Genomic DNA, 13294 nt, shown 5'->3' with positions numbered 1-13294 from the left:
TAAATATTTTAAGCTTCACGAATAAAGCGCAGTCTGGTCTGGGCGTGGCTTTATTATATTTCAATTGATTTTAAAACAATAACGTTAATTTAGTTATTTAAAAAAGTTTTATGGTTTTGTTACTAATATTATGTAACGTATTATTATATTGTCGTATAATATAATAATAATATTGCATCTCCATCATTCGAATGGTTGTTCGTAACTCGTCGACGTAGTTTTTAACGACTACATAGGCGACGAAGAACGACGGCGCCCAATTATTATTGTACTCTTCTTTACTCTAAATCACTATAAACTATTTCACTACCGTGGTATTAAATTATGTGTGTGGTTTGTGTTTTAGTAAAATATATTGAATCGACTACCGGACAAATTGACGTAAATTAAAAAATATGATGTAACGCTTTCGTTTCTTGTTGTTATATTTTTATATTACGTGTTATCGCTGCACTCGGGTGCAATAACAACCCTTACGGTATTTTATATGGCGCTTTGAACTAACAAAAAAAAAAAATGAAAAAGCGACGTACGTTTGAAGAATAACAATCGAGTGCGTTACGATCACAATTACAGGAAATAACGATTTGACATCGCCGCGACGTGTGAAATTTATTATAATAGGTACCTCGAAAACGTCATATTATCATCTTTGACTCTTTGAGTGATTCGATGGAAATAAAAATACTAGTTACCACAATCCGGACGACGTTTCCAAATCGTCTAATGATTTTAACGTCTCTGCAATATATTTTGAAATCACAGACTTTGTATAAAATATGATATCATATTATGATAGTCTGTGAACGTAAGATTATTATTAAATTAGTCGCACTTGACGACGGCGGTTACAACATAGCAGATTCAGTCACGCCGTCGTAAACGATTTTTCACGTGGTTCCGATTGCTGTCCGTGTACAATAATAAAAATAATAATATTATTTACTATATAAAGCACCGACTTCTTCTTATTTTACGATTCGCCGCCGCTGTCGTATCGTGTTGACCGGAATGATTTTTTATTAGTTTATACTCTCTGGTGATTTATAGCTCGGTCACATATTATTCATACCTATATATATATATATATATATATATTCTAATAACTGCAGAACACGCGCCATAATCGAACAACAAGAACTGGAATAATATCGTATTCATATAATACATTGTATAATAATATATTCTTAGCGTCAACTTGTTATTATTTTCGTACATTTTTTTACCGTGCCGTTTACATTATTCACAAGGACTTCTCTTCTTACCGCAACGACATTAATAATAAAATAGTAGATGCTCTCACAATATGTTATATATTATTATATTTAGGTATCCGCATAAATCATAAATTACAATAATTTATACGGTGGCCATCATCGTCACGCGGTGTCATATAAATTAAACGCCGTCGTAATTAGCTCTCGTAGATCATATTATTATTACCATTATTGTTTTATCTATATAGATGCACACCAACTAGTCCACGTATATCTATTGCCTACTTATATTATGGCCAGGCGTTATTAAAAAATCGTCCCTCACGTATCGCTTATCAATGCCATATAGTAAAGTTATAGCTGGTACATTTAACGAGGTCCAATGTTATTTTTCTTTGGCATCCGGTCGTAATATTATATATTAATTTAATATGTTATTATTATATCATCATGGATGTAATTAAAACACCAACGCGTACCTACTCAGACACGGCACACTCGTGTTAGTGTACTGGCGCGGACGCTTTTGACATAGAAACGCGGTTTTATTTGGTTGAGGTATATGATTACATGTCATAACTCACCGTATCTTCTATTTTAAATATGCTATTTAGTTGAATATTATATTCATAATCTTCATATATATATATTTATAAGCCACGATGATATGTCCATACAGTGTGTAACAGGAAGACCACTGACATTTAAAAAATTATGCTACTTAAACGCATGACAAAAATTGTATTTATATAATATATTTGCTAGACATAGGTTTATATATATATGTCACATGCCAATGTTTAGAGTAAGTATTGAGAGTGAATGGTAAAGGAGGGCTGGTATTATTGATAAAGTCGTCGAAAGACACGTATCTATAATTATTTCAACTTGGCCATTTAGCGAGCGATTCCGAACCATGAAATTAGTCGTTTCCAAACTGTAAGTGCAAACGCCCGATTGTCGTCACCGCCGTCGCGCTGGTCGTTAAAGAGTATCGCTGCCATGACGACTGGCTAAACGGCTTTTGCACGAAATGTAATACAATAGATAAATGAAAAAAAGAACTATATATGTATACATTTTAATGTATATAATATTATGAAGAAAACAAACGGCCGCTGAACCCTATATATACACTATTGATGTCCGCGACATTTTGTTCGATTAGCGTCTTTACACTTGCTCAAAAGCATATATATATAATATATATATAGTATATACACGTTGCTAAATGCGACCCAAATGATAATGTGGCATAATATATAATGTATAACTGTAAGCTGCCTTGCCAATTCTCTCCGTTCTCCGAGCGGGCTATCGTTTTATGGTTGAATACGACGAATGTGTAGAGCTGGGGCGGTTGAAAACTGTCTTGGGAGGGGGGCAATGAAGATCGCCCTACATTTCTTGGACGTTATATACATATATATATATCATGAAACGATATGGTTGAAACCGATCCAAAGGCCGACCCGTTTTAAACGTTATTCCTCTCGCCCGCGCTACAACGTCGCCCATGTCTCATTGCACATATTATATATATAATAAATATATATTATATTATATATTAGATACATATGTTTATATAAATAAATATAATATATATATTATATATATATTATACATTCATGTGGTGTGCAATGTATATATTATTATGATAGTACCTTAGTACCTATATATAGGCAATTCACCGCAACCGCTGTTTTATTCGATGGTCGCCGTGTGCGCGTATATTCTATATGTGAGCTGTTTAATAATATTAATATTATACCTAATTATTGCGCACTCGACAATAATCGACTATTCGTATATACAGCAATATCGGCAGCGATATTTGCATCGTAATATGACAATGTATCATAACATATTTTGAGTTTGTGGGTTGTGGCAGATAGGTTGACCGACAAGATTTACGTAAACGATTTATTTATCATTGGAGTTTACACTTATAGTATTGCCTAAGTACCTAGATACGTATTTCAGTTAAGATAACTTTTCTGGCGTCTCCACCAAGTCTTTTTTCCATGAAACGATACAATCGCTGAATTCCATATTCGGCCAAACTGCAGGACATTAACCCGATTAAACTGAACTTTTTAGAACTTTGAATAATCTGTAAGAGAATTTCACGAAAATGGGTGGCTCTTTAAAAAACAGTTACTTTGTCATAAAAACGAAAATTACATTTCATAAAAACATTAAACCGTTTGTAATAACGGGATAGGGTCCTGAGTGCAATTTGAAGCTCGAGTGCCGCTACACCCTAACCTACTGCAGATCGCCGGGTGCTATACTGTATATCACAATGCTTGTATTTATAAACATAATATACAAAAAATATATAGAGCGTTCGATAATTCATGGGGACTGCGCAGGGTGTTTTGATAATCGACATTTTCGGACGCCGTGTATTCGAGTGGTCGTTAAACCGTATATTATACGTTATATTATAATTTATAATATATGAAAAAAAATCAAATGAATATTAATTTTATAATTAATCACATACGCACACGTAGACCTGTTTACGAATAAATTCGAAACGACGGTGGCTAATTAAATATTATATATTATTATCTATGATATGTGTATCCACTGAAGGGCTCACGACTGTGTGCGTTAAAATTAACCTTAACCTAATATCATTATGCACACCATTATTATACGGTTTTGTTTATAAACTCTTTTAACATTTTAAACGGGTGTTGTTCTTATATTATTATATGTATATGCGTGTACAAAGTAGTATATTATAATGTCGTAAGTAGGTTCTAAATTAAATATTTCGCGGCTCGTGTAAAAATGTAATATTTCGTACATACAGTAATGGTAGTGTATTATTATTTATTATATTATATTATCATGTAATGCGATCGATGCACTTAATATACTTAACACGAATATACGACTTAGACCCAAGTGCAGCATATATATGGGGTCGTAAGCGCTTATATGTCACTATGCCTCTCTGTATAGGTCATATATATACTATATATAGTATATATTATTATACGAATACGCGTATTATACATTATTCATGTTATTATTATGCATAAAAATCGACGAAATTGTCACGTCGCTGTGCAGTATGATATTAAGTACTAATATACTATGTATATATATTCTTGAATTCGAAATCACCACACCGCGATTTATAGTCCTTTCCGTGCTTTCTCTCTCACTCGTTCTTCCGTCGCTGCCGCGTACACACGTCGTACAACTTCGTATAATATATTATATTCTTATTCATTCCGTCGCTAATACATATACAATATATCTATATAATTTAAATATATATTCACCACTAATATAGGTATATTATATTCACGTCTGTGTGCGTACCTCCATGCGTAATATATACGACGCGTACCTACACCCTACGCCCACCTATATATACGTATAATATTCAAAAGTACTATTTATGTGTACGCGCGCACAAGATCCGACTAGATTTATGGGCCGTTCCCATGGGATTTCCACCCCCCCCCCCCAGACTCTATCACAACGTTTCCAACACGTGCGCGTGTATGTGGATCTATATACCTACATATTATGATATTATATACAAGATTGTGCGTGCGCACAAAACGCTCATTTCTTTTTCCAAAAAATTACAATCGCGCTCGCCCGTGAGCCGTTTTTCGAGCGCTCTTTTCCCTTTTTATTTATTTTTTATTTTTATTATTCATCTCCTTAGTTCTCCGGTAAAGTCTATATCCTGCCCTGCCACCATCGCTTTCATCCAGTCGCCTCCGGCCTGCCTTTTCCGTGTACCCCACACATATATATATATTATACGACGTGCGGCGCTATTAATGCTGGGATTTTTTTTCGCAATAAATATCGGATCCTTTTTGCGTTTGTCTGCCGGCTCTCTTCTATATATGCGAATCTTTTTTTTCGACCTCGTATTTACATACATAGTTTTGTAATTTATAACCACACCGTTTCGGAATAAAAAGTATTCTGCCGGTAACAATAATTTATGTGTGTGAACACGCAGCATTTTAGGCTTTAATATATATATACACGTATCTTCTAGCAGGCGTTTACGTGTTTTCGTTACCCGTTTCGACGGTTTCATTATACCAAACTGCAATGCAAACGGTAATATCTAAGGGAAATAGGTTACATCTGGGCCATCTGGCTGTACAATATATATTCAAAATTCAACAAAAAAATTTCCCCATAATATTGAATAGATACTTTCTACAAATATTATCAAGTACATTACGGTATCGGTTTTTTTAACTTGCATTTATAATATCCGTGTAAAATGTTCTGTTGTTAAAAGTTATTTCTACGGAAACTGCATATGCATATGTTCATATGGTTATCAACAATTAGTATAATGCGGTTTTCAATAATATACACATAGGTAATGATATTATAAAAATATAAGGTTTATCAAATTTTAATTGAAAAAAAAAAAAAATAATAAATATTCTGTATAATATAATAGGTACCTAGGTAATGCGAATGTGTTCGAATTAAAACTGGCTCATTTTAAAAACATAATAAATTTAATAAAAAAAAACTTTTTCCATTGTTCCTCAGCATGATATACCGAGATCGTGATAACGAGTACGCGAAAAAAAAAATATAAGTAAACAATTTTAAACCAATCTGGGCAATAGACATAAAGTGTGAACTTGGATTTTTTTTTTTTAAATATGGCACATCGTATAAAAAGAAGTACGATATACATTGTATCGATACATTATATATTATATATTACAGTAGTATAAATGGTATAAATGTGTTTTATCAGAGGACTTACTTACAGATATGATCGTTATTTGTACATTTATATAGAAAACCCTGAACCAGAGCAGTTTTCTAATAATTCATCCGAATGGGTTTTGGAAACTATAATTCGAGGTGTTAGAGACACTATGCCTAGACGTCGCTTCTAAGTACACAATAAATTATTTCGATCGATAATTATAATATAAATACAATTATTACGGTATAGATACATTATATTGCGCACCTACACACATAGAAATATTGGTGTTGATTTAGCAATAATTAAGATGTTGAATATAAATAAGTTAAATTAAGAAATATTTGTATTACACATGACGACAATGGCGTGTTGAATTGAGTTACATAGTGTAACAACACAAATGTTTAAAATTACTCATAACTTATATTATTTTAAATATACGTTATGCTTAAATTTATCTAAAATTAACTCAAAATAATAAAAAAATATATTAATATGACATTTTGATTTTATTAATTTGAATAATAAATGTGGGTCGAATCAACAGTCATAAATGCCATTTTGACCACCATAATATACATAGCAGAGAATGGATTTGATAACTACAATTATGTTAAATCAACCCCATTATACTTTAAAACGACGTGCGATAAAGGAGCAAAATTTACCGGAAGTCTAAATTTAGCGCAAACTTCCCGTGGCCGCGTCATGGGTGACGAGATAGACCAAGTTTCCAAGATATTGATAAATGATAACTGTCGTTCGACGTTTGTGTGTGTGTGTTCTTTTGTTTGTTTATATTAATAGTTTTATTACAACTAATGTGCAGTGTACGCCATACATAATACTTGTGTTATTTCAAATTCCAATTCATAACCGTCTCCGCGTTCTTCGCTGTAGTCGCATAGGCATAACAGCGTTGGTACTTCGTTGGTCAATTATTAAATATTGCAAATTTATTTTTCTGTCAAATTGTATAAATTTATGTTATCATTTTATCAATACGAATATGGATTTGTTTCAAGAAGAAGTACGTGTTAAATTAACTAAATATTTTTAAAGAATTCTATTTTTATAGTGCAATTTTAAATTGAATGGTGTTCTTAAACGAACATATCGTTTTCTGTAATATGGTTTCTATATTCGGATTCTTTGGCACCGCAGACAATTGCAGTTACACAGCAGTCTGTTGGAGGACATTTATTTGAAAGTACTTTAGTCCAAGATATTTCAAATCATTATCCTAACCTATCTACGCCTTCAACGAGTACATCAACGTCTAAAAACGGCTCAAAAGAAAGACTATCGCCATTAGGACATAAGAAATATGGTATTTATAGACCAATGGAATGGACGAATGAAGTAAGTTTATTATTTGAATTCAGATAAGTAACAGATTTTTTAATTAAATCAATTCAAAATAGTTAAGTTTTAATATTAGTCAAACCTTATATTTAGGATTTATTAAGACATTTAAATGTAACATAATTAAAATATTATAAGCTAATTTTTACTATTAATTTATTAACTCAATTAGGTAATTTTACATTTTGAATAACTTTCCCAGGCTCAAATATAATCAAACTATTTACATGATATTTAAATACAAAAAAGACAACATATTTTAAGGACTTTAAATTTTGTTTATAGGCAGTATTAGATTTAATACATACAACCAATGATGGGAGATATATTTTAGTTGATGCTGAACTAAATGATGGGTCTTTATCTGACGATTCCCAGAATTTACTCACACAACTTTTAATAAACCATTCATTTCAAGAAAATAGCAAGTAAGAATATATTTCATAATAATTTGTTAATGGATAATTTTTTATCAGGGTTTGAGTGTATATATAGTTTACATAGAAGTGTGCACTGCACAAGTAGGAAGCAGATGCTGTACTTAAACATTTTCTTAGGGCTATAAATCTTTTTGCTGTTAATAAAATCGGTACAACACTAGATTCTATTTGATTATAATATTTAGTACATGTTATTAAATAATACTAAATATTGTGATGCATCTAATACTTAAGTCTGTTTGTATCATTAAGATATGCATTATAATTTGTAATGTATTTAAAATATAATACTTTTTTGTTGTTTATTAGTATTCATCACAATAAATTATTACCTATCTGTATATTTTATTTATAATATATATTTTTTGTTTTGTATATATTACCTATTTATTTAATTGTATTTGTGACATCAATAAAAGTTTGATTTGTATATAAAACTGAAAAAAATTGTCATTTATTTACCTTATATCATGTATCTATATCTGCTATACGCATAGCATAAATGACAAATGTCATAAATCTTATTTGTATTCATAGCATTTAAACTACGGCTTGGTAGACTTCAAGCCGATATTAGCCAGACCAGTTACTTATTGTAGTGTAAAAATACCTTACAAGGTAAAAAATATTCAAAGTTATGTGGTAAAAATAACATACAATAAAATTATTTTGAATATTTAAAATTTGTTGATTCAATATTTTCTTTTAAATTAAATCAATAACAAAAATGAGGTTATTTTAACACTTGCATTGTGTAATTTTACATCAATTGCTTCTTATCAAACAACTACAATAATGAAGTTGAATTGAAGTATATCTTATTTGATCTATATTATATATAGAGTTAATTTCACTAATAGTTGGAGTTATTTTAACAATAAAATAACGTTTTAAAGTCACACACAATATAATTGTTTTAAATAAGTTTGTAGTTATTTTGATTCTGAATTGAAACGGAGATAACTACTAATTATTTATTTAAAATAAATATTATGATCAACAATTAGTTTTTGTTAAATTAACAACAAATTGGGACTGGCTGGAAAACGACGTGCAGTTGTGCGTAACATTGACACTTTCGAGAGTTGAATCAACTACACTTTTCTATGTGTGTACCATGCGCAAACCGATTATCAACACTCGTTCCACACAAGCGATCTTATAATAAAAAATAAAATATAGTAATATTAATAATAAATATATATATATAATAATAACAACAACGTTGTTGTGTCGTGCAGAAAAAAAATGACTTTTCCCGTTGGCCCGTGCCTCGCGCATCTTATATTTTATAATAATATTATATCCATTAAAATATTATGACACGATTATGGCGGTGAGCGGTTTTCGGGTGAATCGTCGTTTTTAAGACTTCGGATTTTTCTAAATATAAAATCCATTAGGCTCTGAGCGAAAAAAAAACGAAAAAAAAACCCTCAAGGAAGCTGTAGCGAGAGAATAATGCACACACACACACACCCACACACATACATATATAATATATATATTTTACGGGCAGCCGTGATGGCAGGGTGGAAATAATGCTCGGTCTGCGGTGGCGGGAAGGGTCGAAGACGATTGCCGGTGATCAATCTTGTCACGGATGGTGGAGCGGGGAACGCGGGCCTGAGTCTCGGCGCGCGGAAGGGTGGGTTTGGCCGGGGCTGCCGGGGGATGATGTATACGCGAGCGTTGCGCCGGCCCCTCGACAATACACCACCGCCCGGGCGCGGCATCGCGAGCACGCAAGTGTGTGTGTGTGTGTGTGTGTGCTGAAGTGTACGACTGTGTATGTGTTGGTGCAGTGTAGGACGCGCACCTTTATGTATGCCTCGTGTTCCGGCATTTTTATTGATCACGGCCCCCCGGACCCGCCTCACACGCGAATCATCCACCCGCCACCAACGCGGACGTATACTCTCTTTGTGTACACACACACACACACTATGCATGTATACGTTTTGTGCCAAGTGTATACACAGAGAGTCGAGACTAGGTGCATGTTGTTATGTTTATACCTCTTCGCCCGAAAACCGGCCTTCGACGAGACTTCTCGAGATGAATTCGGTATATAAAATGTAATCAGTTTTCGTCACGTCCTTTAAGAACATAAATAATATTATGTTTAGACGTCTCGGTGCAATGTTTTTTAATTTTCATCGAATTATAAGGTCGGTTAAAAACCATCACGTCATCACGAAGTTTTATCTTGTGTAAGTGTACACAGCAGTACACCCACGACCGTGTGTGTTCGGCCAGTCCTCGTCTAAAAATAATGTCTTTATAACGATTATACGTATATATAATAATTATTATGTATCGAAAACATAAGGGATTGCGCGATGGCGTTCGACGATGACAGGATTATATCTCGTTTATTTTCGCCAATCTGAATAGTTTATTTATCGGTTCGGATACATTTTAAATATGTCGTCAGCCGCGTTTCCGTTTCTTAACCGTCCGGTCGAAGCGAAAAAGTTTCGTGACGACGATGTATATAGTTGTGTACCGCAAGCGCGTTTTTTTTCGTTAGTATACTCACGCACCAGCACGTGGTTCTCCACACTCCTATAAATCTGTCGTCAGCGTACGTTCATTATACGCAAACACACACATATACATACAAGTTGACCTCTCTTCACATCCGCCAGCCCACCCGTATTATATTTTATGTCGGAGTAGAAGGCTTATCGATTTCCGAGCACGTCGAGAGTGGTTCGTTTTCTGCTGTTTCGTGACAGACGACAGTGCAGTAGCTTAAAGTGTCGTTAAATATAGAACGAAGAGTGGACGAAAGAAAAAGAGAATAAAAAAAGAAAAAGTTGATAACGTCGGTCGCATTTTCCGATTTATATAATGTTTTATACGCCAGTGGAATTCGCTATCCGTGCGAAAGCCAAATCGTCGAAATTCAAAACCGAATTAAGAATATAATGAATGCGATTGAAGTTTATAGATTGCATTTTGCAGTTTATTTGGCCAATACTTTACAAAAACGGATGACCCTTTGTAAATTACACGAGGTTCATTATTTTTATACACCCCGATAAACCGGAGGATAATATACTGTTTTGAACCCGAAATCTCACGTTCTGCACAAAATAAGCGATATAAAATATGATGTTAATGATTCGATTGTTATATATACTGATCACACTTTCGCTGCGTATTCTATTGGTTGGACGACTAAATATAACAATTAATCTATAAAATAAAAATATAATATTAAATAAACCTATAGGTATATATATATTATATTATTATGCGCTTTATGAAACATATAATATACGATCGCGACAGACGACGTGGTTGTTTAGATTATCGGCTAAACTCTTCGATAAGTGATTTACTTTATTATGATACGATTTTCGATATTATATCCTTCAGTGGCGTAAAGGACAAAGGTTATCGGATGAGATCGAAAACGTGTCCCTTTCAGATTTTTGTCAGATATACCTACTCGCTACGGGGTTTCGACTATATTATAGTCAATAGGCGAAGATATCGAAAGTGTTTTCACCCTCGAAAATGTCTTACCCCATCCAGCAGAAAACGCTCCAACGGTACAATTTAAATGACTTACCCTTTCGATGCACATGCCGTGCATGTGAATGTTATACGTGTAGGGCACAATCTATACTATAAGACCATCGTCCATCACCACGCCATCGCCGCCGCCGTCCTCGTCCGTCTTTTTCTAGGTGAGAACTGTTGTATATAACTGCACACTCACTCGCGTACTGCAGCAAACCATTCGTATAATATGCCGTATACAAAAAAAAATATTTATAATAATAACAATATTACATAATATATACGACGCCATTTTTGTGCAGATGCCTTATACGCTCTCGTCGTCATCATCGTCGTCCGTGACAAAAGTCTTTTGTCCGATGCACACAAACACGCGCGTAAAAATGTTTTATTATATTATTTTTTTATTATTATTATCATCATCAAAGCGGTGACTGCTACCCTCGATCTAACCGGTAGCGTCGTCGCAGTGTTTCCGTCGGCTGCTGCTGCAGTGCAGTGTGCGGAGTTAAAGTCGCGAGAGGTCCGCGTGTATATTAATCGCCGCAGCAACGATCACAAACCGAATCCGTCGAACAACTCAAACCGAATGGTGGCTTTTGTCTGAAGAGGTGCGTTATTTTTCACGTATAATATCTATAAAATATACGCCCGCCTGCAATAAGCCACACATGTACATTTAAATCGTGTTATGGTAAGTAAATTATACGTCTCTAACCCCGAATGCGCGAGCTGTGCCTTCCAATAAACCGCGCGCACACACATATATAATATGTATACATACAGTTATAGGTACGCCAAACGACAATAATAAAGGGTTCTTGTTGCTGAGGCATATATATAAATAGGTATATGAACGCCCGCACGCTTTCCCGCTGTATACTATATTATATTATTACGCCTGAGACGGACGTACTATAGACTCCTCCGCCTATAATAATAATATTGTACCTTAGCCGGAGGCGTTGAAACAATATTATTCTTGATTCACCTGCGCACATCGAAATATCGTAAATGCGTACTGCTGTAGCTATAGTGCAGTTCCAGAAGGTTTATTGATGGTTTACAGTTGTTCTATTCGAGTATTATTATTAATCATTATTATTATTATTATTAGGTTATATCGGGCATTGAAATTGTCGATAGTCTGTGATCAAACATTACAAATCAACTTCGGGTTGTTCATGAGTTCTATCGTACGAGTGTTTTGCATTGGATAAAAAATATGCGTAGTTTTGTCTTCGTTATCGTAATAATATCTAGTCTTGGCTACTTGATTTTATTTAGTGTATGAATTTATCGAAAAAAAAACGGCGAAGGTAACTCCATTGATTAAATAATTTAATATATTTAATCAATGGTAACTCTGCGTAAAAGAAATGCCATACTCGTCTGTTTTCGCTGTGCTCATTCCGTTTTCGATGCGTTTCTCACCACCGTCATGATAGTACCCTATGACATAGTTATCGTATTATTCCTCTAATACTATCTATACTCGATGGTCAGCTTATAGCGCTGCTCAATAAATTACGATTATATTATTGTAATTATGATTTAGGTGTATTATACATATACGCAGAGTTATCACTATTTCTAAATCGAAATGCTAGTGGTGCGGAGTGCCACGATTAAACATCGTATTGCATATTTTTTCGACAGTACATAATATTATACTTTTTTAGACGTGTAAAAATTCAAAATAGCATTCAACGGAGAGAAAAGCGGCACTTAATATAAACATTAAACGTTATACGTGACAGTGCGCCGCATGTAATAGCAGTGCGTGGACCACCGAATATTTGAAAAAAATATATACAACATATTATATTCTGAATATTAAAACGGCCAAAACGTATTACGCCAAAGCCCATAATAATATATGTCTATTTGTTTTGCGTTGACACATTACTAAAGAATGATTTGCGGCCGGCGGATAGGGATATGACTTATATATATAGAATATATCGTATATTATTATTGTAATGTGCGTGCAAGTATATATTATCGTT

General features: G+C 33.7%; 2 protein-coding genes and 1 long non-coding RNA gene across 4 annotated transcripts in view; 2 read left to right on the top strand and 1 right to left on the bottom strand.

Moving 5' to 3' along the window:
* The window catches only part of LOC107170132 (uncharacterized), an 80709-nt gene extending 68816 nt beyond the window's left edge, over positions 1–11893 (bottom strand). The window contains exon 1 of the long non-coding RNA XR_016190112.1: positions 11335–11893. This is a non-coding gene — a long non-coding RNA (uncharacterized LOC107170132). The remainder of the gene's footprint in view (positions 1–11334) is intronic.
* Positions 1–13294, top strand: part of LOC107170131 (homeotic protein ultrabithorax-like) — a 149127-nt gene that overhangs the window by 70670 nt on the left and 65163 nt on the right. The window lies entirely within an intron of this gene.
* On the top strand, positions 6557–8082 carry LOC149058814 (uncharacterized). The gene is made up of 3 exons (XM_089218601.1): positions 6557–6976; positions 7111–7308; positions 7597–8082. The coding sequence occupies exons 1-3, from the start codon at positions 6695–6697 to the stop codon at positions 7741–7743; spliced, it is 627 nt and encodes a 208-aa protein (XP_089074727.1). The 5' UTR covers positions 6557–6694; the 3' UTR covers positions 7744–8082.

This window comes from Diuraphis noxia, unplaced genomic scaffold, assembly GCF_037042655.1.
Source record: "Diuraphis noxia isolate RWA-SAM2 unplaced genomic scaffold, SU_Dnox_SAM2 contig0002, whole genome shotgun sequence".
NCBI classification, from domain to species: Eukaryota; Metazoa; Arthropoda; class Insecta; order Hemiptera; family Aphididae; genus Diuraphis; species Diuraphis noxia.
Note: the sequence above shows the minus strand (reverse complement) of the source record. Positions and strands in the feature narration are given on the sequence as shown.

Coding starts and splice junctions, on each gene's coding strand:
- LOC149058814 (XM_089218601.1), top strand. CDS start 6,695: ATGATAACTGTCGTTCGACGTTTGTGTGTGTGTGTTCTTTTGTTTGTT. Junction 6,977..7,110: donor TGGATTTGTTTCAAGAAGAA/GTACGTGTTAAA, acceptor TTGGCACCGCAG/ACAATTGCAGTTACACAGCA. Junction 7,309..7,596: donor CAATGGAATGGACGAATGAA/GTAAGTTTATTA, acceptor TTTTGTTTATAG/GCAGTATTAGATTTAATACA.